At 39.4% G+C, this 26,282-nt stretch overlaps 1 protein-coding gene across 4 annotated transcripts in view; it reads left to right on the top strand.

The window, feature by feature from the left end:
* The window catches only part of LOC117435571 (monoacylglycerol/Diacylglycerol O-acyltransferase-like), a 34,973-nt gene extending 9,333 nt beyond the window's left edge, over positions 1-25,640 (top strand). The window contains exons 1-7 of one of the 4 annotated variants that reach the window (XM_034058867.3): positions 4,439-4,585; positions 7,157-7,560; positions 18,258-18,425; positions 19,804-19,997; positions 22,259-22,319; positions 22,718-22,857; positions 23,015-25,640. In XM_034058867.3, coding sequence (XP_033914758.3) covers positions 7,233-7,560; positions 18,258-18,425; positions 19,804-19,997; positions 22,259-22,319; positions 22,718-22,857; positions 23,015-23,119 — 996 coding nt within the window. In that variant the 5' untranslated portion in view covers positions 4,439-4,585; positions 7,157-7,232 and the 3' untranslated portion in view covers positions 23,120-25,640. The other 3 variants (XM_059016951.1, XM_059016956.1, XM_059016955.1) reach the window with 3 other exon arrangements.
* Positions 25,641-26,282: the final 642 nt, after the last annotated feature.

Raw genomic sequence — 26,282 nt, 5'->3', positions numbered from 1 at the left:
AGAATAGTAATGCTTAATGAGGTTCAAAAGAAACCTGCTAATCCCAAACAGCAAGTCTCTAGATATATTAGGTCTCAAGATTTGACTGTAAAAATGAGGGTCAACCAGCTAATTACAGGGCTATCTTGGGAACAGTTGCACATAAGAGTTCAAACAAACTATGTTGACATGGGATTGAAATACTTCCCATAATGAAGAACAATAGAAACAATGTATAATGTTGCCATGAACAGCATACATTTTACTAATGTAAAGCATTGAACATTTTTTTTAAACCGTTTGCCTAGAAGTCTTTTTCAATGTCTTAAAACATTATCTTCTAAATCGAAACTGTTATTGAATGTTTATAAAACTACTAAAATTTATTTGCGATTCAAATACACCTTGAATTGATGTTATATTTATAAAAGGTTCTCTACGGAGTGACCATTTATTTAAAAATCCTGTGAAATAAGGTGGGAATTTTGACAACAAAAAAGGACTGATGTATGGGAGATGTTTCACCTTTAACTACCACAGGGTGCAGTACAGTGCAGAAATAAACTGTCATTTTTCAAAATTTCCATCTAATAAACCCTTTTCATTTTAGAAAATGTACTCTTGTAAGACCAAACTAAATTATAAAAGATTCTGAGATTAGAAAAGATGCTTTTTTATATAAAATAATCAAAAGAAGTTCTGAATATGTATTTCCTGAAATAACTAGATGTCATCATCAGCAACAAAGTACAATTAAAAACAATTTCATTAAATTCACGTCTGACAATTACAGAAAAAAGCACTGACTGAACACTTATAATTATCTGGTATGAGAACAATAGTAAGATATTGTACAATAGTGAGAACACAGTGCCTGTCAAACAAATGTCTCCTGCTCAATGAACTCCAAGGCATTCAAGCAATATCCAATTAAAATAAAAATTAAGTGTTGATCCCAATCTGATCGAGCACCAAAATCTTACATGCATATTGCATTTTACTTTATGTTTACTGAACTTAATGAAACAATCTGAACAGAAAAAAAATTAACTCATGACAGTCTTGTGTCCCTATCAAAAGAAGTGTTGTCCTCACTGCCCTTCAAACTAAGGCCAGCCAAAGCAGTATACTACTTAGTAGCATCAATCATATACAGTAGTCTCTGTGTGTAGGAACACCTCCTAAGAGAACACTTGAGCTTAAGAGAACAACCTTGTGGTGAAACTGAATATTCCCCATTGTAAATGCTCTGCCTAAAGGAACAGGAAGGTTGCTTAAAAGAACACTTTTTTGGCACCGATAACGATTTGTTGCTAACCGATTCAAAACGGTACTGTTTTGTAACCTGATAACTCATCATCATCCTCAAACTCAAATGGTTCAAACTCAAATAGATAAAGTTAAAAAATGCATATAGAATTAAATAAGTAGGATTGACAGAGAAAAAGATTAATCTCAGTTGCATAAGTATTCAACCCCTTTGCTACTGCAGACCTTAATCAGCTTGGGTGCAAATTATTTGTTTGAAAGGTCACAACATTAGTGAAATGGTTTCAGCCTGTGTGTATTCAAATTGGTTTAACTTGTAGATAATTTCCCTCAGGTATATAAAGACGTTCAAGCTGCAACTCACATAGTGATCCAACAAAGCAACCATTAAGACCAAGGAGCTATTGAAACAAGTCAGGGATAAAGTGGTAGAGAGGCACAGAGCAGGACAAGGGTACAAGAAAATTTCAAAGGCGCTGATTATCCCTCTCACCACAGTGAAGTCCATCATTAAGAAGTGGAAGATGCATCATACCACCCAGACACTACCCAGATCAGGACGCCCTCCCAAACTGAGCAGCCCGGCAAGCAGGAAACTGGTTCAGGATGTCACTCTGAAGCCAACAATGACCTTGAGAGATCTGCAAAGTTCTGTGTCTGAGATGGGAGTCAGTGTTCACACATCAACAATAAGCCGGTCCCTACACAAAGCTGGCCTGTAGGACGGATGGCAAGAAAGAAGCCATTACTCAAAAAGCCTCATCTTAAAGCACATATGGAGTTTGCAAAAAAGCATGTAGATGATACTGCAGACATGTGGAAAAAAGGTTTTGTGGTCAGACGAGACAAAAATTGACCTTTTCAGTCTAAATTCCAAGCGTTACGTCTGGCGCAAGCCCAACACTGCACATCACCCAGTCAACACCATCCCAACTGTCAAGCATGGTGGTGGCAGCATCATGTTATGGGGATGCTTCTCTTCAGCAGGGACTGGGAAGCTTGTCAGGATAAAGGGGAGAATGGATGGTGCAAAGTACAGGCAAATCCTTGAGGAAAACCTCTTTGAGTCAGCCAAGACTCTGAAACTGGGGAGGAAATTCACATTTCAGCAGGACAATGACCGAAGCACAAAGCCAAAGCCACACTGGAGTGGTTGAACAAGAAGAGAAATAATGTTCTTGAGTGGCTCAGTCAAAGTCTTAACTTGAATCCAATCAAAAATTTATGGCGAGACTTGAAGATTACAGTCCATTAATCGTGGTGCTGACATAGAGCTGCTTCAGTCCTGAAAGTTCTCGATCTCTGTCGATAACGAAAAGTAAGTCAACATTAATTCAGGTTTTTGCACACTTCGAGAAATGCTCCATTATTTGTACTTTGAGCCGACTAATAATGTAGATGTTACTGTTTTCTGGCCAGTTTAATACTATTAAAAAAGTGTTCTTCCTTTCAGAAAACATGCCTTGCCAAGCATTGCTCACAGAATTTCAATTTACTTAGGTCAACTTTAAAAATTTTATTATAAGTTCCATTCCCATAAACAATTTATAGTCCATTAAGCAGCTACCTATGTTTGAACTAAATCTCCTTTTGAAAATGTCCTAAAAGTATATATATATATATATATATATATATATATATATATATATATATATATATATATATATATATATTTAGATAAGTGTCTTATTTTGATTAAAACTGTTTTACACAACACCTGGTATCTTTAACCAAAAGTAGATTACTGTCATCTGTGAAAAAGCATTAAAAATGTAAAAATGTAAGTATAAATGTAAGTAATACAGTATTTCATAGAAATGTTGCATTTAAAACCATATGATTATGAATACAGTGTGTCTTCATTCATCGTACAATTTCCTGTTACTTTTTTTTTTTTTTTTTTGATGTTTGGGTTATGATCCTTCAACTGTGTACGGTTTAAAATGCAAGTCTTGTATAAAATAAATAAGTAGCCATACAACGTGTTTGTCTATGAAAACCCACTTGGCTAAGTAACATCACGGTATGTTGCTTTTTTTTGAAGGCACAGCATTTCTGCAGATCTTTACAGCCATGGTCTTTTTTTCTTCCTCTTTATCCAATTTTCTGTCTTCCAAGGAACTTGATTTGGCACAGTACATGTAGACTACATCTTGTAATATTCAATTCAAATAATAAAGCACAATGGAAAAATAGGCTACCATGAGCAGATATTGCACAATCTATATATTGCATTTATATACCAACCATGGCCTTTGCATCTCCAAATAGGCCTTACCAGTTGCTGAAGTTTCATTATACTGAACAATAGGCTACATTATTACAAATTGCATGCTGTTGAGACCCAGCACAGCAGAAGGGAAAGGGACTTTTGAACTCAGGGAACACAAATATGGTATATGCCAAAGAGGTGTACTTACAAAGTGGTGGGTCTGTCCATGTTTATACCTAGCAGCCCTACACACCATTGTCATTGTTCATATTTTTGGTCCAACCCCTGTATGAATTAATATCATAAATTGTGAATTTTACCAGAAAATTGAACATACTGAAATACAACTGACCATTTACCAGAGATTTAGAATTAAAACAGTTATCTAACATGGTCCCTCAAGTTACTCAAAATAAATAATGTAAAGTGTGACATAAACAAAATGCATCACTCCCTGTACAAAAGCCCTTGAGAAAAGGCAATTAATCTTATCTTCTCTTCTTCCAGTCCTCCGATACTGAGAAAAATATCAGCAACCATACACCATTTTTCATTTATCATTTTACTGTGCAGCTTGCCTGTCAAATTAAACTAATCTACTGTATAACATCAGCTTTACAGTGGCAATTTGGATTCTTGCTCCTCTTTTCTCGCTTGCTACTTCAAGAAAAAAAGTGCAATTGTTTTTTGTTTTTGTTTTTTTAAAATGCTGTTTGTGTTTAGATACTTTTTAACAGCAAGTTATTTGTGTTTTATTCGAGTTAAGTGTAACGCACCCCTATTTTGTTTCCTAACTCTACTGAGATGTATTTGTCCCTGTACTGCGAGCTATAAGAAAACGTGATAATTCTGCCACTGTTACATCTACACAATACATTACCCTATTTCTCTGTATGTTGTTTCTCACATGTAACCTACATGCCAATCTACTGAAGGAGGTAAGCAGGCTCTAATAAGTGTAACACTGATTTTCCACCGACCGGACCAGGAAGTTAGGCACCTAAATACGCCGAGTTCCTGATGACGGTGACCAAAGGCCACCGTGGATGTAGACGTCAGCTGGCGTTAAACGGACATCATTATTGTTTTCCATACTATCTATTTTTACAATGCGGGGATCTTAAGGTACTGCACGTTTATCTGGATTTAAATATGAACTAAACTGGCCCCTGTTAGATATTGTAAACATCTTGGAAATTTTGTGTTTTGTTATGGTTCCTGGTTATGTACTGTACACATAACAGTAAATAAGGTATGATGTCAGATTCATATTCATATTCATATATATATATATATATATATATATATATATATATATATATATATATATATATATATATATATATCGGTGAGGGGTCCTAAAGAGGTACGGATTGAGTAGCACTGCGTACTGTATTCTTTTTTTTCTGTGTTACTTTTACATATTGTTATAATATTATAACTATGCATTAGTACATAGATAGGAAGGTAGTTAATTTAAAACATATGTTTAGTGTCAAATGTTCGTTTTGTGGATGCAGCATAAAGTATTATAAATTAAATATGTCGTCAATGGAAATGCTTTTACATAGTTTATTCACGAATTGTTTGGCAAGCTACAGGGTCGTCACATCACTATTGAAGTTCACTTGTGAATATGATAGAATCCAACAGCTGCCAAAACCAGCACAAAACAAAACCTTTGCACTGTATAACTACCCACTTCTCTCTCTAAAATAGAGGCAATAAAATATTAATATTTCTCTTCTTTCCTCATCCCTGATGTTAAACTACTGGCAACAGAGGGTTTTTTTTATTTTTACTTTTTTATTGATCTAGAATTTCCATTGGCATTAAGAACTCCTATAAAGGCTGCTGCCAGTACATATTCTTCTGGTTAGAGTCATCGATTAATCAACTAAATAGCTGATCGCAGATACTTTATCAAGTAGTTTGTTTTGGGTTTTTTTTAGCTGGGCATTTTGAACTCCATTTCCCAACATCCCCTAGAAGGAATGCGCGCGAGAAGCCTGCCCTCGTCAATTTGTATCTGGATTGTTGTTGATAAACACACACTTCTTACATTTTTTACAACGTCCAGAACGATTGTCAGTGTCTGCTGCCAGCTTCGAAAAATACGTCTGCATTTACTACAATCAAAGCAGACTTTATTCATTTTAAAACTGTGTTGGTGAAAAGGGAGTTTTTATGTTTAATTTGGATGTACAAAGTTCATTTCAACGGAGTTCACTGTGCAGTGCAGCATTTATTTTTCACGATTCCTTCATTTGGCCTGGCCTGGTTTCAGGCGAGTAAATGTCTTTGACTAGTGTCACAAGTTGTGACTAACGTTTTGTTTTATTGATGTTAGTACTGTTAATATTACATTACTGTTCAAGTTTTTTTTTACTAGTTTATATTGTGGAACATGGGTAGGAGAGTTGTTTTAACTGATGTTTACCTGTTCATGTTCCTGAAAAGTGTTTTTTTTTTAAATGCCGGAAGCCCTAAATATAATGTAAAAAATAAATAACATAAAGGTTGTTCATAAGGAGCCACAAGTGTTATATACGGCATGTTTGCATCAAGACAAAAAAAAATCCATTCTCAGTTCTTGTGCATTATATTTTGCTATTAAACTCTTTCAAGGATTGAGGTTGTTATGTGAAAATGTGTTACATTTACTGAAATAAAAACGCTTTTAAAACGACTAAATTCCCATTGGGCTTATGTTATTTTAGATTCTTTTGATTTTTTTTATGTATTAAGGACAGCCACTATAAAATCGTTATCTTTATTAAAAATGTGCAGGGAAGAATCTAGTATTAATGCCCAAAAATTAACCTATCTAGAGAGAGAGAGATTTTTAATGCAAGCAAAGAGTTGGTCGTTTTGATTTTGTTTCTATGATTTTTTTTAGTCTTGTAAGCTTTTTAAGTATGTGCATCTCATAAGTCTGTTATAATGAGATCAGCTGTATGCAACCTGTTCCTTTCCAAGTTCCATACTGGAGATTTGCACAGACCTCATTTAAACCTGAGATTCATTAATTGCTCTCGACTTGTGTTCTTTATTATAGAGATCCTTGACATCTCTAGACGAAAGTTAAGCTGTGAATCTTATTTCTTATTTACACATCATAAACAGGTTTATACTGTCTATGGCTATAATTTCATGAATTCAACATATAGCAAAATCATAAATACTGTCGTCTTAAATGCCATATAACTCACTATTCTTTGAAGTGTATTCAGTTTATCATTTTATGTATATAAGGTATGTTATAAGGTATGTTAGCAGGTGAAAGCTGAATAATTTTGAATATGTCGGAAGCATCTCATTATTCCAAATATATCTTGGATATACTTGTTGGTGTTATGTTTTTATCGTTCTAACCTAATGTATAGCATTTCCTCTTTGATAAAGTGTTACATTCAAAACTGAAAGTACAGTTGTATCTGGACCCACTATAAACACCAGGGGCTGCAGTATGAATTGTGTATAGACATGTAATGAGGCGCATTCTTTGGATGGCTGGAATAAAGCTGCAGTCCACCAGGGCTGTCAGATGGTGGAATTGTGTTCTCTCTGCAGCAGCCTGAGGTGGGCTTCATTCTAATTGGTAAAAATAAAACTGTAGTAACTATTACTAAATTGAAATCAAAGTAATTTACACTTTTCCCTCTGGTATCATCATTTTCTTATTTTTAACCTCAGATCTGTTCATTGGCAGTCGCAATGCTAGTGAAACCTTGAGACCGATGTGTCAGACAACCCAAACCGCAGCGACAGAATGCCACATGGGAATGACTCCTGCTTCAGGGGACAGGAATCTGTGAACTATTTCTCCTGCATGATTCACCTGTGGGAGGAGTGGACAGGTCTGGGGAACATGGAGGATTATTTCAGCTACCTAGACTACCTGGTGTGGGTCTTCACCCCACTGGCTATCGTCTTCATCCTTCCACTCTTCATTGTGGTCTTCATTTACCTTTCCATCCTCTTTCTCCATGTGTATAAGAGGAAGAATGAGCTAAAAGAGGCCTATTCCTATAACCTGTGGGATGGAGCAAGGAAAACACTGGCAACCTTGTGGGATGGGCATGCAACAATATGGCACGGTAACCACTTTCTCTCTTAAACTATTAACGCTTGCTTACAGTACCTTTTATAATAGTTATTTGGGTGCTATTGTGGAAACGTTTTTCAAAATAAATAAATCATTATATAATGGAAATTGGCACAGTAGGAATCAGTTTGCAAGAGAGGTTGAGCCACATGAACAGGAAGCAAAACATGTATCCTGTTAGTAGCCAAATTACAGGAACTGCATAATTTCATTGTTAATTATTTGACCTTCCTCACTCTTAAAATATGTTTTAATCCATGTGGATCAGAGATTTCCTTTTACCTGATTGGTCAGTACAAGGGCTTTAATTTCTGGTAAAGGACCTCAAATGTTATCTTTTAAACTATGTTTGATCACTTCCAAATCAATCAGCCGGAAAATACATATAGTCTTGTTTATTTTATCTTTTTTCTGCTTGTTGAAAGAAAATCCCTTTTCTTGTACACACCCTGTGAATGTTGTCTGTCAATGTAGACTAATTCTTCTTCCTCGCTGTCCTATCTATCTATTTAAATTTAGTAGCAAATAAAGCTTAAAAAAAAAATCGAGAATAGTGTTTGCTGTCAACGGCAATAGAGTAACCACAATAGCAACTATATGGGTGGGAATTTCGAGTAATTTAGTGCTCGAGTACTGGAGTGTTTAAAATTTTGAGTACTCAAGTACTCAAACCTAATGCCAGACAATATTATTCTACATATGCGCCACAAAAATTACCACGTTAACACTAGAACCGCCGCGGTTATACTCATACCTAAAACCGCCACCAGCAGTCATTATGACGGTACATTTTAAACAACATCAATATTAAAATGAAAGACAAACTATTGGATACAACTCAAAAGTACAAGCACATCATATCAAACATCTGCACAACCGAAACAGCGTATTTAAGTCCATGTCTCACATAGAAGATATTTTTTTTGGCTTTGGGGTCGTACTTGGTTTATTTTCACAATGAGCAAGAAATTAAATCTCCATGATCAATTTTAGAGCACTGAGTGACGTAAAACTAGCAATACGGGACGGACTGCACTTAAACAAAAAGGGAACTAATCTACTCGGAGAAAGGATCCTTGAGGAGGTTCAGAAGCATTTAAACTAGAAAGGAAGGGGGGAGACCACATCAAAACAAGGGCAACAACTCAGGTAAGACAGCCATTAAATGTATTTATCTAAATGCTAGAAGTCTCAGAAATAAAATGTTAGAACTTGAAGCTACTGCACTAACAAGTAACTACGATGTGATAGGTGTTACAGAAACTTGGTTGTCTGAGAGTGATGGAGACGAATATAATATTATTGGGTATACACTGTATAGGAAAGACAGGCAGGACAGAAGAGGAGAAGGGTAGCGCTATACATAAGAAATAGTCTTGAAGCCCTGGTGTTAAATCTGGATGAAGAAAACAACGCTGAAACAATATGGGTCAGAATAATGGACAAAAATTCAAAGGGCATAATAATAGGAGCATGCTATAGACTGCCAAATTCAGACGCCGAGCAAAATAATCTGTTATACAATGACATTAGAAATGCGTGTAGCAAAGGAGAAGGCATTGGGCCTTCTAATGGGGGATTTCAATGGGAAAACCCGGTCTGACGAAATTGAAATGACAAATGACTGCTTCCTAACGCAATTTGTCAAGGCACTGACTAGAGGGGAGGCATGCCTTGATTTAGTCTTTTCATGTAACGAAGACAGAATAACTAAAACAGGGGTCAGACCACAACATGGTCTCATTTTAAGTGTTTTTTAAACCCCCAAAAGTAATGATTACAATTTTAGAAAAGCAAACTATGAAGGTATGAAACAGAGACTAACAGAAGTAGATTGGAGTAAAATAGAGAAAACATCCACAAAAAAAGGATGGCTTTTTTAAAAATGTAGTACTAGAAGCACAAAATAATTACATCCCAAAAGTAGACAAATCTAAATCTAAAACAAAATGGCCGAAATGGTTTAATAGATCAATAAAAAAAAAAATTCAGCAAAAAAGGCACTTTACAGAGCGTTTAAAAGGGACCAAAAACAAAGTACACAGAAAGAGTACTTGGAACTGCAAACGTAAGTCAAAAAGGAAGTTAGAAAGGCCAAGAGAGAGATAGAAATGAACATTGCTAAGTGGGCTAAAACCAATTCCAAAATGTTTTTTCCAATATTATAACAGCAAGAGAACATTCAAAGAGGAGGTTAAATGTCTAAGAGATACAAATGGCAAAATTATAGACGAAGAAAAAAAAAATGGCAAATATATTAAATTATTACTTTTCACAAGTTTTTACAAAGGAGGATACGGACAACATGCCCCAATGTCGACCTGTTCCTATCCAGTTTTAAATATCTTTAGCACAACAGAGGGAGAAGTGTTAAAGGGACTAGGAGCTCTTAAAATAAACAAATCCCCTGGGCCGGATGAGATTATTATTATTATTATTATTTATTTCTTAGCAGACGCCCTTATCCAGGGCGACTTACAATCGCAAGCAAATACAAATACATTCAAGTGTTACAATATAAGTCATACAGTAAGAACAAGAAATACAATAATTCTCAAGTGTGACAAACCACAATTCAATAATACAGCAGATAATAGTGAAAGTTACATCAGGATATGATTAAATAGTGATAGTTACATCAGGATATGATTAAGTACAAAATACTACAGATTAAACACTTGGCAGATTACAATATTCTGAGGTACAGGATTAAATGCAGTAAAATAGGGGGCAGATAAGAGCAAAATAAAGCATATTTAAATGAAGGGTGATAGTGTCCCAGGATACAACAGAGGAGTTCTACAGGTGCTGTTTGAAGAGGTGAGTCTTAAGGAGGCGCCGGAATGTGGTCAGGGACTGGGCAGTCCTGACATCTGTAGGAAGGTCGTTCCACCACTGCGGAGCAAGGGTGGAGAAGGAGCGGGCTCGGGAGGCAGGGGAGCGTAGCGGAGGTAGAGCCAGTCTTCTAGTGCAGGCGGAGCGGAGAGGTCGAGTGGGGGTGTAGGGAGAGATGAGGGTCTGGAGGTAGCTGGGTGCAGTCTGATCAAGGCATCTGTAGGCTAGTACAAGAGTCTTGAACTGGATGCGAGCGGTGATCGGGAGCCAGTGGAGCGAGCGGAGTAGTGGAGTAGCGTGGGCGAAGCGAGGTAGAGAGAACACCAGGCGAGCAGCAGAGTTCTGGATGAGCTGGAGCGGACGGGTGGCGGACGCAGGGAGGCCAGCCAGGAGGGAGTTGCAGTAGTCTAGACGGGAGAGTACCAGGGCCTGGACCAGGAGCTGGGTAGCATAGTTGGTGAGGAAGGGTCGGATTCTTCGGATGTTGCTCAGGAAGAATCTGCAAGTGCGTGCCAGAGTGGAGATGTGCTGGGAATAAGAGAGGCAGGGGTCCAGGGTGACTCCAAGGTTCTTAGCTGAGGAAGAGGGAGAGAGTGTGGTAGATTCCAGAGGAACAGAGATAGAGAGATCAGAGGAGGGGGAGGAGGAGGGAAAGAAAAGGAGGTCAGATTTAGAGAGGTTGAGTTTGAGGTGATGCGAGTGCATCCAGGAGGAAATAGCAGACAGACAGGTAGAGATACGGGAGGAGATGGTGGAGTCAGAGGTGGGGAAGGAGAGGAAAATCTGAGCATCATCAGCATAGAAATGGTATGAGAAACCATAGGATGCGATGAGGGGGCCCAGGGAGCGGGTGTAGAGAGAGAACAGGAGAGGACCCAAGACTGACCCTTGGGGGACTCCAGTTAAGAGAGGGTGAGGTGTGGAGGTTGCTCCACGCCAGGTTACCTGGTAAGTGCGGTTGGAGAGGTAGGAGGAGAACCAGGCCAGAGCAGTGCCAGAGATCCCCAGGTCAGCAAGAGATGATAGTAGAATAGAGTGATCAACAGTGTCAAAGGCAGCAGAGAGGTCGAGGAGAATTAGGACAGAGGAGAGAGAGGCAGCTCGGGCACACTTAAGTGAGTTGGTGACAGACAGAAGGGCGGTTTCAGTGGAGTGAGCAGAGCGGAAGCCAGATTGGAGAGGGTCAAGCAGAGAGTGGTTGGACAGGAAAGCAGAGAGCTGGCGGTGTACAGTCCGCTCGAGGGTTTTGGAGAGGAAGGGTAGGAGGGAGACAGGACGGTAGCTCTGGAGGGAGGTGGGGTCGAGGGTAGGTTTTTTGAGGAGGGGAGTGATAGAGGCTTTTTTGAAGGCAGAGGGGAAGATGCCAGAAAGTAGAGAGGTGTTGAGGAGGGAGGAGATGAAGGGGAGTAGAGCAGGAGCAGCAGCTTGAAAGAGGTGAGTGGGGAGGGGGTCCAAGGCACACGTGGTGGGTTTGTGACCCTGGAGCAGGGAGGAGAGGTCAGAGTCTGAGAGGGGCAAGAAGGTGGAGAGGGAGGGCGAGTTAGTAGGGGATGTAGTGGGTGTAGGGGTTGGAGCAGGAGGGGGTGCGGGGGAGGGAGAGGTGTTAAAGAGTTTGCGGATATCTGAGATTTTAGAAGAGAAGAAGGAGGCAAAGTCGTCAGGGGAGATAGAGGAGGGAGGAGGAGGGGGGGGAGGGTTTAGGAGGGAGGAGAAGGTAGAGAATAGTTTACGTGGGTTGTTAGTGGAGGCTTGGATTACAGATTGGAAATAAGCACATTTAGCAGAGGAGAGAGTAGAGGAGAAGGAGGAGAGAAGAGTGCGGTAAAGGTCTAGGGCAGCAGGGAGTTTGGTTCTCTTCCATTTCTTTTCAGCAGATCGCAGTGTGATTCTTGCCGAGCAGAGCACAGAGAAGAGCCAGGGATGGGGAGGGGAGGGGCGAGCAGGTCGGGAGGTGAGGGGACAGAGGGAGTCGAGGGAGGAGGTGAGTGAGGAGAAGAGGGTGGAGGTAGCAGAGTCTACGGAGAGTTGTGAAAAGGAGTCGATAGGAGGGAGGTGAGAGAGAGCAGTGGAGGCAAGGACAGAGGGGGAGAGAGAGCGGAGGTTACGGCGAGAGGTGACAGTGGGGGCAGGAGGAGCAGGGAGAGGGGGGAGAGACAGAGAAAAAGAGATGAAATAGTGATCAGAGAGGTCCAGGGGGGTGACAGAGAGGTTGGAGGGGCAGCAGGCCCTGGAGAAGGTGAGGTCCAGTTGACGGCCAGCTTTGTGGGTAGGAGGGGACGGAGAGAGACAGAAGTCGAAGGAGTGAAGGAGAGGGAGGAATCCAGCAGAGTGGCTGGGGTTGGAGAGATGGATGTTGAAGTCACCCAACAGGACAGTCGGGGTAGACAGAGAGGGGAGGGAGGAGAGTAGATAGTCGAGTTCATCCAGAAAGTGAGTGAGAGGCCCAGGGGGGCGGTACAGAACAATGAGCAGGAGTTGACAGGGAGAGGTTAGTTGGACTGCATGAAATTCAAAGGTAGTGACAGAGAGGGAGGTGAGATCGGAGGGGACAGAAAAGAGTAAGGAGGGAGAGAGGAGAAGACCCGTCCCACCTCCCCGTCCGGTGAGACGCGGGGTATGGGACAGGACGTAGAGAGAGGACAGGGCAGCAGGAGTAACAGTGTTATCAGGGGACAGCCAGGTTTCAGTGAGAGCAAGGAAATCGAGCGAGAGGTGGGAGGCAAAGGCAGAGATGAAATCAGCTTTGTTAGCCGAAGAGTGACAGTTCCAGAGTGCACCAGAGAGTGTGCGGGAGGGGGGGAGAGGCCGAGAAATGAGGTTAGAGGGGTTGGAGGAGCAACAGCGGAGGGAGGGCAGAGGACGAGGACGGGAGGACAGAACAGGGATGTGAGAGACAACCCCTGAGATCCTCCCAGTAGTACTCAAAGAAATGAAAGAAGTTATTTACAAACCACTAACCAAGATCATGCAACACAGTCTCTTGACACAGGGGTTGTACTGACACTGGAGAATTGCAAACGTAATACCGATCCACAAAAAGGGAGACAAAAACCAAACCAGGTAACTACAGACCAATAAGCCTGACTTCTATTATATGTAAACTTATTGAAACTATAATAAGATACAAAATGGAAAATTACCTATATGGTAACAGTATCCTGGGAGACAGATAGCATGGTTTTAGGAAAGGGAGATCGTGTCTAACTAACCTGCTTGATTTGTTTGAGGATGCAACATCGACAATGGATAATTTGCAAAGCATATGACATGGTTTATTTGGATTTCCAGAAAGCTTTTGACAAAGTCCTGCATAAGATTAATTCTCAAACTGAACGCAGTAGGGATTCAAGGAAATGCATGCACATGGATTAGGGAGTGGTTAACATGTAGAAAACAGAAAGTACTGATTAGAGGAGAAACTTCAAAATGGAGCAAGGTAACCAGTGGTGTACCACAGGGATCAGTATTAGGTCCTCTGCTATTCCTAATCTACATTAATGACTTAGATTCTGGTATAGTAAGCAAACTTGTTAAATTTGCAGACGACACAAAAATAGGAGGAGTGGCAAACACTGTTGCAGCAGCAAAGGTCATTCAAAATGATCTAGACAACATTCAGAACTAGGTAGACACATGGCAAATGACATTTAATAGAGAAAAGTGTAAGGTACTGCACGCAGGCAATAAAAATGTGCATTATAAATATCATATGGGAGATACTGAAATTGAAGGAATCTATGAAAAAGACCTAGGAGTTTATGTTGACTCAGAAATATCTTCATCTAGACAATGTGGGGAAGCTGTAAAAAAGGCCAACAAGATGCTCGGATATATTGTGAACAGTGTTGAATTTAAATCAAGGGAAGTAATGTTAAAACTTTACAATGCATTAGTAAGACCTCATCTAGAATATTGTGTTCAGTTCTGGTCACCTCGTTACAAAAAGGATATTGCTGCTGTAGAAAGAGTGCAAAGAAGTGTGACCAGAATTATCCCGGGTTTAAAAGGCATGTCGTATGCAGACAGGCTAAAAGAATCGAATCTATTCAGTCTTGAACAACGAAGACTATGCGGTGATCTGATTCAAGCATTCAAAATTCTAAAAGGTATTGACAATGTTGACCCAGGGGACTTTTTCGACCTGAAAAAAGAAACAAGGACCAGGGGTCACAAGTGGTGATTAGATAAAGGGGCATTCAGAACAGAAAATAGCAGGCAGTTTTTTACACAGAGAATTGTGAGCGTCTGGAAACAACTCCCCAGTAATGTTGTTGAAGCCGACACCCTGGGATCCTTCAAGAAGCTGCTTGATGAGATTCTGGGATCAATAAACTACTAACAACCAAACGAGCAAGATGTGCCGAATGGCCTCCTCTCGTTTGTAAACTTTCTTATGTTCTTATGTTCTAAAATCAGTAGAAAATAACAAGGAAGGGAAGACAAGGCGGGCAGCAGAGTTTAGGATGAGCTGGAGCAGAAAGATAGCAGAGGCAAGGAGGCCAGCCAGGAGGGAGTTGCAGTAGCCAAGGCGGGCTAGTACCAGGGCCTAAACTAGGAGCTGAGTTGAGTAGTTGGTGACAAAGGGGAAAGTTATGCATATGTTGCTGAGGAAGAAGTGACAGGAGCGTTCCAGAGTAGAGATGTGCTAAGAGTAGGAGAGGGAGGGGTCGAGGGTCATCGTGGATGAGGAGGGAGAGAGAGTGGTGGATTCAAGAATAGAGATAGAGAGATCAGCAGTGGGGGAGGAAGAGGCGGGAAGAAAAGGAGGTTTGATTTGGAGAGGTTGAGTTTAAGATGATGCAAGTGCATTAAGGAGGAGATGGTTGAAAGACGGGTAGAGATACAGAAGGATATGTCAGGGTCAGATGGGGGAATGGAGTGGAAGATCTTGCAGATGTCTGATTTTTGGAGGAGAAGAAGGAGGCAAAGTCGTCAGTTGAATGTGGAAGAGTAGTGGGGAGGGCTAAGGAGGGAGGAGAAGGTAGAGAAAAGTTTACAGGGATTGTTAGTAGAAGACTGAATGATAGAGTGGAAGTAGGAGTGTTTGGCAGAGGTGAGTGTACAGGAGAAGGAAGAGCAGCGAGCGATAGAGATCCAAGGCAGCTGGGAGGTTTTCTTCCATTTCTTTTGAGAAAAGCGCAGTTCTGTACAAACCAAACGGAGTACGAACCGAGTGGAGTACGGAGGAGAGCCAGGGCTGGGGCAGGGAGGGGCAGGCAGGTTGAGAGGTGAGGGGGCAAAGGGAGTCGAGGCATGAGGTGAGGGAGGAGAAGAGGGTGGAGGTAGCCGAGTCTACGGAGAGTTGGGAGAAGGAGTCGTTAGAGGGGAGGTGGGAGAGAGCAGCAGAGGAAAAGAGAGAGAACAGAGGTTTCGACAGAAGGTGACAGAAGTGGTCGGCAAAGTAGGAAAGGATGAGAGTGACAGAGAAGGATAAAGGAGTGACCAAGAGGGCGGCGGGGAAGCAGACTCAGGTGAAGACAAGGTCCAGTTGATGGCCTGCTGTGTGAGTGGGGGGGACAGGGAGAGACAGAAGGGGAAGAAATCCAGCAGAGTGGTTGGGGTTGGAGAGGTGGATGTTGAAGTTATCTAATAGAACAACGGGTGGAGAGAGGAGAAGTCAAGCTCATCAAGAAAGTGAGTAAGGGATCCAGGAAGGCGGAAGAGAACAATGAGGAGGTGGCGACAAGGGGAGGTGATTTCAACAGCGTGAAACTCAAAGGTGCTAACAGGTGTATGGTATAGGTAATATCCATTATACAAGTTTACCATAGTAGAGCAAAGTGTAATAAAGCACAGGTAAGCATTATAAATCCCAGGTATGGTAAAGGATATTAACCCTTTGCGGTCCTATGTCGGACCTGGTCCGACATTATTATTTTCCCTTTCCAGTCTGATGTCGGACCCTGTCCGACATCATCAAAAAGACGCAAAAAAACGGTCTCTAGTCGTTTTTCCTCCGGAAAAAGCCGAGAAAACCATTCAATGGCCGAGTGAGATCGATAGGAGCCGAGAAAAGCCGGAAAAAAAGGGGGCGTATCTCATGAATACAGATAGCCCCGGCATCACATAGATAACACGGACATAAACAAACAAGATAACTGCTTCTGCATCCAGCGCTCAAAGAATATCACAGACATTTGCAGAGCTTTTTTTAGATGTTATAGTAATAAAATATGGGGCAGCAGTGTGGAGTAGTGGTTAGGGCTCTGGACTCTTGACCGGAGGGTCATGGGTTCAATCCCCGATGGGGGACACTGCTGCTGTACCCTTGAGCAAGGTACTTTACCCAGCTCCAGTAAAAACCCAACTGTATAAATGGGTAATTGTATGTAAAAAGTAATGTGATATCTTGCAACAATTGATGGATAAGGGCGTCTGCTAAGAAATAAATAATAATAATAATAATAATAATAATAATAATAATAATAATAATAATAATAATAATAAAATAATGACTTGGATCACATTATTGAGGAGTTTGGTGATAAAACAAGTGATCAGGAGAGGATTTATTGGTATGCACTACTATCAAGAGGTATGTGAAAAAAACAGCGAACGAGGGGTGGGACGGGGCTGGAGATGCAGTACTGAGTGTCCTGTTGATATGCAGTGCCTTTTAAACCTGTTTTACTGTGAAATAAAATACTTTTAAACAGCGCGTCTAAAATAAACTGAGCGTGTGAAAATAAATTGGACCTGACGCGCCTGAGACACGCTGAATAAATGGACCGCAAAGGGTTGATAAACTATGTTAAATGGGAAAATTGCAAAATGGCGGTGCAAAATGTTTATAAGGGATACTGTAGTGTAAATGGTCAGCATTTAATTAAATAGTAAATCCTGAAAACGAATTTAGTTGGCTGTATTTGTATTTGTATTGTGTTCCAATAATCCCAATGTGAAGGTATTACTATATGTATGTCTGCAAAATAATATTGCAACAGATCTACTAAGCTTTTGGTTGAGTGGAAAGTTTCCTCCCCTTTTTAAGGGGGGGGGGGGGGGGGGGGCAGAAGGAGCAATATTTGTTTGGACTTAAACAATTATGTCAATTTTATTTATCAACAAACTTTTGCAGTGCAGTTTAAATACTTGAATTGAGGCCTCTGGAATTACTTGAAATCTTAAAGCAACTGAGGTAAATTTAGATCAGTGCATCTGCAGTTGCCAAAAACGAAATTCCTGTATCAAATTGGAGCACAACCTGTTGTAGTTTGCTCTGTATCTGCCCAGATATTCTCCAGCTGAACCTACACTAAAGAGTCACCTAAGCAATCCCCACATTCTTAATCATCTGTGCAACCAAAGTGTGCCCTACAGTACAAACTAGACTTGGAATGTCTACTGTAAAACAATCCCAATAAAAACATAAACCCTAACAAAATATACTAGCCAGCCCAGATTACTGCCACTGTTTCCTTCAGCAAATCTTCCTGAGCTTATTGTGCATGTTACTGGCTTCTGCAAGCACTGCAGTGGCTAAAAGTATAACAGAAGGCTGGAGTATTAAAGTCATGGCAAGTTACGACTGTAAGCTTCATACATTTTGCAGATGGAGGAGGGAAAAGAATGTGCTAAAAACCAAGCAATTCTTTACCATGACATTTCTGGTTTGCTAAAAACTAATTTTGCCCTTGCCATGGCATGTACAGTCTGATTGCTTGCATTTCTATAAACTGGTATATTGGTTGTGACTGAAAGCGTATTGTTATCATGTATTTAGAAAGTTATGTTTCAGCTTCATTGACTTTGATAATGGCTGTTTCACACATGGTTGCAGCGTGCAGCAGAATAAATCTGGGGGGTTTAACAGGGAGTGGAATTTTAAGTGTCGTTCTCTTTTACTCTCAACAGGTTACGAAATCCATGGCTTGGAAAAGATTCCAGACAAAGGACCAGCTCTTATTGTGTATTATCATGGAGCCATTCCAATAGACTACTACTACTTCTTAGCAAACGTCATTATTCAGAAGGGAAGGACATGCCACTCTGTAGCGGATCACTTTCTCTTTAAATTACCAGGTAATTTGATTTATTGATTTATTTATTTATTTATTTATATTTTATTAATTGTTATATTTTCTCCCCAATAATGTTCTACAACAGCTTTGAGTAAGTTTTTTTTTTTTTTAATATTTTCATTTTCTGACCACATCTGTTGGTGAATAATATACAATAGATCCTGTAATTGTCCCATATTCAAATACTGTACATGCAAAAAAATTTTGCTGAGAAGGGGCTAATTATTGTTTTATGGGAGGAAATGGTCACCTGAAACACGATTTGGTCCTTTCCAGAAATTACTATAGTAACGCGGCTTAAAAAGGTATTTCTAACAAGAGCATTCAACTTAAACTAATTATCCACAAATTATAGACCCGGGAGTGTACTACAATTAGCTAGTTTCTTAAAAAAAAAAAGATAATACTAAGTGAGAGAATGTCTATTTAAATAACCATTCAGTAGCCTATTTTAACAGGTTTAATTAGTCTTATCAATGCCCCGGTTTTGAGCTTTGAAAATCTGGTCACCCTAGTGTTGCAGCATTGCTTCTGGAAATTAACAAACTATTGGAATTGTACTAGAACAGTACTTCAAATTACAAAACCGGACTCGGAAATTACTTCAGAACTAGTTTCCAGCACTTCACTGTAATGCATAGTGTGCTGTTGGTCATTTTTAATTGTTAATTATTTTTTTGCTTTCAAGAACCCATTGACTAAAATATATAATAGTGGAATGGGCCCAGATGCCTGATGGCCATTTCTTTTAAGAAGCTACTGTATGTCTCTCAACACCAGCAAAACATACTTAGGTGGTACTGCAGTGAACACAGAGCCATTGTGTACTTTTCTACATTCACCTAATAATAACAGTCAGGAGTGGCTTAATTATACAGGAATTATTTGCTTTGAGTATTGAATACTTAACACACTTGCTTGCTTTAGATTGCATTGCACTTTCTATTGAAGTGACAGCAGTGTGGACTGCAGGCTTGAAGCACAAGAAGCATACTGTCATTGGTGTGAAGAATATGTTGGACACACTGAGAAATAATCCATATTGTCCTCGATAGTGAAATCTAATCACCAATAGAAATGTAGTGTTATCCACAGTGAACAGAGCAAACCAACACACAGCTCCTTCATTAACACATGACAGATATCTGTTCTTGCATGCTGAGAGAGTAGATCGCTGGGCTTATTGGTTGCTGAAGTACTACACCATTTGGCATATAATTATACAGAAAAGGTAAAAAGTATAAAAAATGAATTGTCTCTATTTTAGAGCAGAGCTCACTGGTGGTTCCTGTCTTATAACTGTTTATAGAACATTTGCAGTATGGTAAATTGTTTAACAGAAAGCATTGTTATCTGAGGACTTCTCATCTCCCTCCTAGGTTTTAAGCTGCTGCTTGAGGTGTTCAGTGTCATCCATGGGCCCCAGCAGGAGTGTGTCCGGGCCCTGAAGAATGGCCACCTGTTAGCAATTTCACCTGGCGGGGCCCGCGAAGCTATTTTCAGTGATGAGACTTATACCCTTATGTGGGGGAACCGCAAAGGATTTGCCCAAGTGGCCATCGATGCCAAAGTGGTAAGTGGAAGTACATGTATAAGATAGTTAACTAGAATATGGATGGAAAGAAGACTCTTGTTGCATAGCACTTGGATCCATACCTGGTTTTAGAAAAATGGTATCCAATGGAGGCAGGTGTGTCTAGTTAAACTCCTAATAATTCTATCTAGTCTTAATTCTATCCTTGTGGTACTCCTGTAATAATTGAAGAATATCAGACATGAGGTTAAGGGTTTTATTTCCTGCCAGTTATTTTTTGCTGTAGTATTCAGTTGCACTATTAACCATGTTAGGACTAGGGCCTACACTCTTCCAAATGCTACAGAGACATTGGATTTTGTTATCTTTAAGAAGAAAAGTTTTAATTGAAACATTTTGGTTTGTGGTGGTAGTAGGGATTTCATCTTTAAGAAAAAAAACAACAACTTTGATTATAGTTTTTATCACCTGTCAAAAAACGATACGACGTATGTACTGTGGCAGGGCAGATCCCTGCCTGTAAATGTGTGTATTTTGGTGGTGGTTGGCAAGGATGGGGTTAATCCCCCAGCTTACCAAAATACATTTGAGAATATGGCTGTTCTTTACGAGGCAATTGGTGCTAATAGGGAACAGCCACATGCTATAAAAAGAGAACCTGAAGCTCCATTAGGGAGAGGATTTGTAACAGAGAGAAGTGCTATGAGTAAAACCATTGAAGGCTTTGCCCAGCCTGGTTAAATTAAAAAGAGCGGTTTTGTTGGTTTGTTGGTAGGGGGGTTGGGGGGAGAAAACAAACAAACCACAAAACAAAAGCCTATTGGAGACCTAGACTAAACTTGTTTAGTTTTTTTTTTTTATTTTTTTTTTAAACTAAAGGGTTGTGACGGCTAAGCCATTTTCCCAACAAAACACTTCTCTCTGTTACCATCTCCCCGGGAGTCCTCTCCCTAATGGAGCTTCAGGTTCTCTTTTTGTAGCATGTGGCTGTTCCCTATTAGCACCAATTGCCTTGTTAAAGAGCAGCCACATTTTCACATGTGGCTGGGGATTAACCCCATCCATGCCAACCACCACCAAACTACACAGGCAGGGATCTGCCCTGCCACAGTACATTTACCCCTTGCACTGTATGTATGTTACACTTTAGAGTTTTTCATATAGAAAACTGCTTACAGTTGTAATGAAACTTGGTTTTGCGCTAGTTATATGGAAGATATATCCATGTTCACATGTTACAGTAGACGGAGGTCATCTTGATGCTAATTTTATATTAACAGCTATGGAGGGCATGGTACTAACATCATTGTTTAATAATTGCTTAGATCAGGGCTTCTCAAACTCGGTCCTGGGGACCCCCTGTGGCTGCTGGTTTTCTTCCAACCAAGCTCTCAATTACTTAACTAGACCCTTAATTAAACTGATTTGCTTAATTAGACTTTTTTACTTGTTTTCAGGTCTTGAACAGTTGCATATTTCATGTTCGCTATAACTTGAACTGCAACTGTTTAAGAGCTAAAAACAACAGAGCCTACTGTCTGTAAATCTAAGGGAAATACTGCTCTGTTACTGGTGGAGGTTTAGGTGTGAATGTGGCTATGAAGTTGTTCTTACAAAAAAAAATCACCCTGCAATTCAGAATCATTGAGGGCATTCTCAAAATGGGGAAATTAAGGAACTGATGGATTCCCAAGAGCAGAGCTGGATTTAGGTATCATGGGCCCCAGGACAAGAAACCAGAACAGACCCCCCCCTTTTCTGTTTTTTTTCTCTCGAACGCAACATACTTGTCGCACCGATTCTGGCAATGACTTCCGTCCTCTGTCCAGTATATGCAAAGCCTTCAAGGACCATTTTTGCTGCAGTAAATGTTTGCTCTTCTTTTTCTTTTAATGTACGGCACATGTATGAATAATATATTTCACGGCACATTCATTTTGCGGATTTTTAATGAACGCGAAATTAGCAAACATCTCTTGCTAGTGAGATTTTCTTGTTTTACAGTAGTTAAACACGGCATCTTGTGATTTGACCATTTGTAGGATGGAAATTCTAATATTTATTGAATGGCTGTTTTCGTGTGTACTGCACTGGGTATTAACTTACATTTTTAAAGCAAACAACATTAATAAGGACAAAAGTAGAATGGGCCTCCAAGGCTTTCAAAAGCTCATATACTGTAGTGTTTGAATTGAATTATGAAAAGGACACCGAAACACTAGTCCATTATTGCAACAAGACACTTGCATTGATGTATCACTTATATATAAGATTGCATGTTTTCTCTTCCTTCTTTTTAGCCCATCATTCCTATGTTTACACAAAATGTTCGAGAAGGATTTCGGTCACTTGGAAGCATAAGTAAGTAACTTATGCTGTGTTTGTTTTAAATCCTTTTCAGAAGTATACTTATGAATCAATGTATCAGAAGGACAGTTCAATACAGTTATGTAATTACCTTTTTAATGATTATACTTATTTTTCTTCAAAACATAATATAGATATGTGCCTTTTATTGCAAACATCAGTTTGTAAACACTTTAATATAAAAAAATGACCTGCTTGATGATATCAAAAGGATGTTAATATTGACCATACCATATGAAATAAATGCATACTGTACAATAAGGTTTGGTTTAGTATAGCAATGCACACACATTTTGGAACAATTCGTTTATAATACTAGTGTAAAAAATGATACCAACTACAGTATATACCGTACTGATGTATTCATTTTCTTATATATATATTTTAAACAGAGTTGTATCGATGGGTTTATGAAAAATTTCGATTACCAATCGTTCCCATATATGGAGGGTTTCCAGTCAAATTTCGCACTTACTTGGGTGATCCTATTGCACATGACCCTAACCTAACTGCAGCGGAACTAGCAGATAAGGTAAGATACTTTTTTTATTTATTTACTGTACAGAATCTGGGGACAAGAAGAGCTGACACTTTTTAATGTTGCTGATCCTGACATGCTTATTTTGTTTTCAGAGCTGTGGCAGAGATATATATCTGTGTCAATGACATACTTGTTCCTTCAATTTCAGGTAAAACTAGCTGTGCAGTCTCTAATAGACAGACACCAAATGATACCAGGAAACATCTTCCGGGCCCTATTAGAACGATTCGACAGAAGACATAAAGAAGACTAGATATGTTTTGCTGGTGGGACGGAGACTTCTACAATTAAATTCATTGTAATATGGCCACTTGAGCATAATGTGATTATGCTCTTACTGTGACATAAAGCTGAGAATGTTGCTAGTGTTGGCCAAGGAAATCGATAAACCAAGACAAGGATTTTTTTTTTTTTTTTTTTTAAACAAAACTTGCAGGAAATGTTTGTTTTCTTTATTTGTCGATCTTGCCTAGAAATTATCTTTCAGGGTAACAAATTTTAAAATCAGGGTAACAAAACAAAAAATGTTCAATTGCATCACAGTGGAGCTGTCTGTACCTGTATGAAATGTACAGCCTGGGACTCTACTCTTGTGGCACTAAAACCATATGGTATAGGAAGTATTTGTAAGCTATATTGTTGTAGTCATTTTTAAATGTTACTGTATTTGTCCAAATATAGTGCATTTGTGTTGACAGTTGACTGCAATATAAGCACCCTGTGCAGAAAGTTGCAATGTTACTCAACATGTGTTTAGTTAGTCTGATTTTAATTTATATTTCTAAATGGTGCATAAAACAAAGTGTATATAATACCTTTTATAAACAGAGGTTTTAAAATCACTTTACATGTATTGGTCATTTAAGCAGCCAATTGATTACTTTATTAGACTTTCCACCTTGTCCATATATCTAAAACTGTCTTCTTTTTTGTGTGCCACACATTTTGTTACCAAAATACACAGTAAGTGTCAGCACATTTCCCAGAGCTGCTGGACCGGTTGGGATCTGCCCTTTTCTGAAGTGTTTGTCTAAACAGTGATTTAGAGAGTTCCGGTCTTTCTGCTACTTACTTGGTTCCTAATGTTAGAGCCATGACCTACAACAGTTTGTTAATAACAGTTGGGAAAAAACATGATCAGATACCTGACTATAAGACCAGCAGTATCAGCTGTAACCTGGGCATGAGGGTCTTTTAAGAAAGGACAAACTTACCGGGAGCACATCTGATCACTAGTCAATACCGTGTGGTGACTGATAGGGAAAGACACCGATTGGGAACTGGGACATCTGAGAGGCGTCCATCAACACGCACACACTAAACAAGACAGTGAATCCACACAGTGAGCTAGCTGGATCAACCAGGAAAGCGTGCAGGGTTTGAAGGTTGAATTCCACACAATACTGGGGTGTGTTCCTAATGAAGTGGATTCCCCTTGTATGTTGTGACCTTGTTTTAGCAGATGCCTCAAGGGAGACACCACATATTTTGTACAGCACAGGCTGTTGTACAAAAACACATACATTAATTAATAGTTACATTGCAAGGATTTAGCACTGTTTTAATTTAATCAGTGGGTCTCCTGATTACAACTTTGCTCAAACATCACCAACACATTGCCAAACTGAGAACAAGTCACCCAAACTGAATTAACTTACTACATTTTCTTGCACACAAAAAGACAGTCTCCCTCTTTACAATCTGAGAAGGCCGTAAGTGCATTAAAGCATTACAGAATATTGTTTAGTTTATAAATGAATGTATTACTTGTTGTACATACTTATGTATGGGATGTCTTGTTATTGTTGTTGTTTATTGTTATTAAAAAAAAAAAAAAAAAAAAATGTCTTTATATTTTGAGGTTCTGTTGAAAGAGCCAGTTACTGGTACTGTAGGGATTTCTTGAGGCTGATTGGAGAAAAAGCAGCTGCAGCTAAAATTCACTATGTACTGAGATACTTGCAATCAATGCAGGTATGAGATGCAGTGATATCTGTAAAACATTAGCTACTCCCTGAACAACGACGATAAATCCCTATTGTTATGGCTGCAGAACCTCAACAAATCCACCAAATACAATGTTGTGTTTAAATTGAACTGCAACATTAACAAAGACGGGGAAAAAAGGAGGTTTATCAGAAAGAATCTTCATAGCACGTTCCACAATCTTCAACAAATGGAGGTCCATGCCAAATCAAAGTGGTGTGTATTGCATCTGAACCTGTGGTGTCTGCGGTCGCAAAGATATCTTGCAGTCAAACCAAACTATTCAAAAATGACACAAAAGTGATCAAATCCCCCATAAAATGTAGTTTTAATCCCCAAGTAAACCCCCCACCTTTCCCAGGGTTTGCAGTAGTAGATTATCCCCTATTACAGTTTTCTGGATTCTGTGTTGCCTCAACCCACATATTGTTCCCACCTAAATCTCTACTACGTACTGACATTGTGTGCACGACTCACAAAATTATAATGTTAGGTTTGTAGATTGCAATGTTCAGAAACACTATTCAATATTGCTTTTAACAAAGCAAATAATACAGTTTGCAATGGTGTACTTGTCAATTTGTTAGGTCTATAAAGCAGTGGGGGTGGTTAGAAATACATTAGGTAGGAGTTCCAGAGCTTTTTTGTTTGTTTTTAGTAACTTCACCTCATTGATATACTGAATATGAAGGCACATATTAGTAATGTAAATCAAAATCATGCAAATGATGCACTGAAAATGTGAATTTTAAAAATGCTACAATAAACATATAAACACGACATATATAGTGGATACATTTGTACATTGATTGAAAGTTTCATACAAAAGTGGGGGAAAACACATTTAAAAATGATATATATATATACCAAATGAGTAACTGAATTGTCACAGGAAACAGCATATATTATACAGTATTAATATTTGTACAACTATGATGTAAATTAGATGCCTGTTTTAGCTAAAGACTGGTTGTGTAGTATGTGGCAAACAAAAAAAAGGATTATGTTGATGCACAGCCTTTTCATATGCTTAAGAATTAGACAAATCTTATTCCACAGATCACAAACACATTGTAAAAAAGATTCAAGGAAAATATGTTTTACTCAGGGGTTCACATAACTTACGATCAGGTTCTCACATGAGTACCAGCAGAAATGGTTTGGTACTCACCAGAATTAGGGGTCATCATCCAAGTCACTGTCTAGCTCCATCTCCTCTGCCTCCGACAGTTCAAACAATTGAGATGTCAAGGATCAGGGTTGCAAATTTGAAGCTAGATTCTAGTGCCTGGGTACCTTATATAGCGCAAGCGACATAACATTCTGGCACCAGTAGACATGTTTCATTTATTGTTATTATTATTATTACATGTATTTTTTTTTCTGTAAGCAACCATAGTTTCTCATTAGCTCATTGGCTCTGGACTACT

This window comes from Acipenser ruthenus, chromosome 3 (assembly GCF_902713425.1).
Source record: "Acipenser ruthenus chromosome 3, fAciRut3.2 maternal haplotype, whole genome shotgun sequence".
Classification (NCBI taxonomy): Eukaryota; Metazoa; Chordata; class Actinopteri; order Acipenseriformes; family Acipenseridae; genus Acipenser; species Acipenser ruthenus.
Note: the sequence above shows the minus strand (reverse complement) of the source record. Positions and strands in the feature narration are given on the sequence as shown.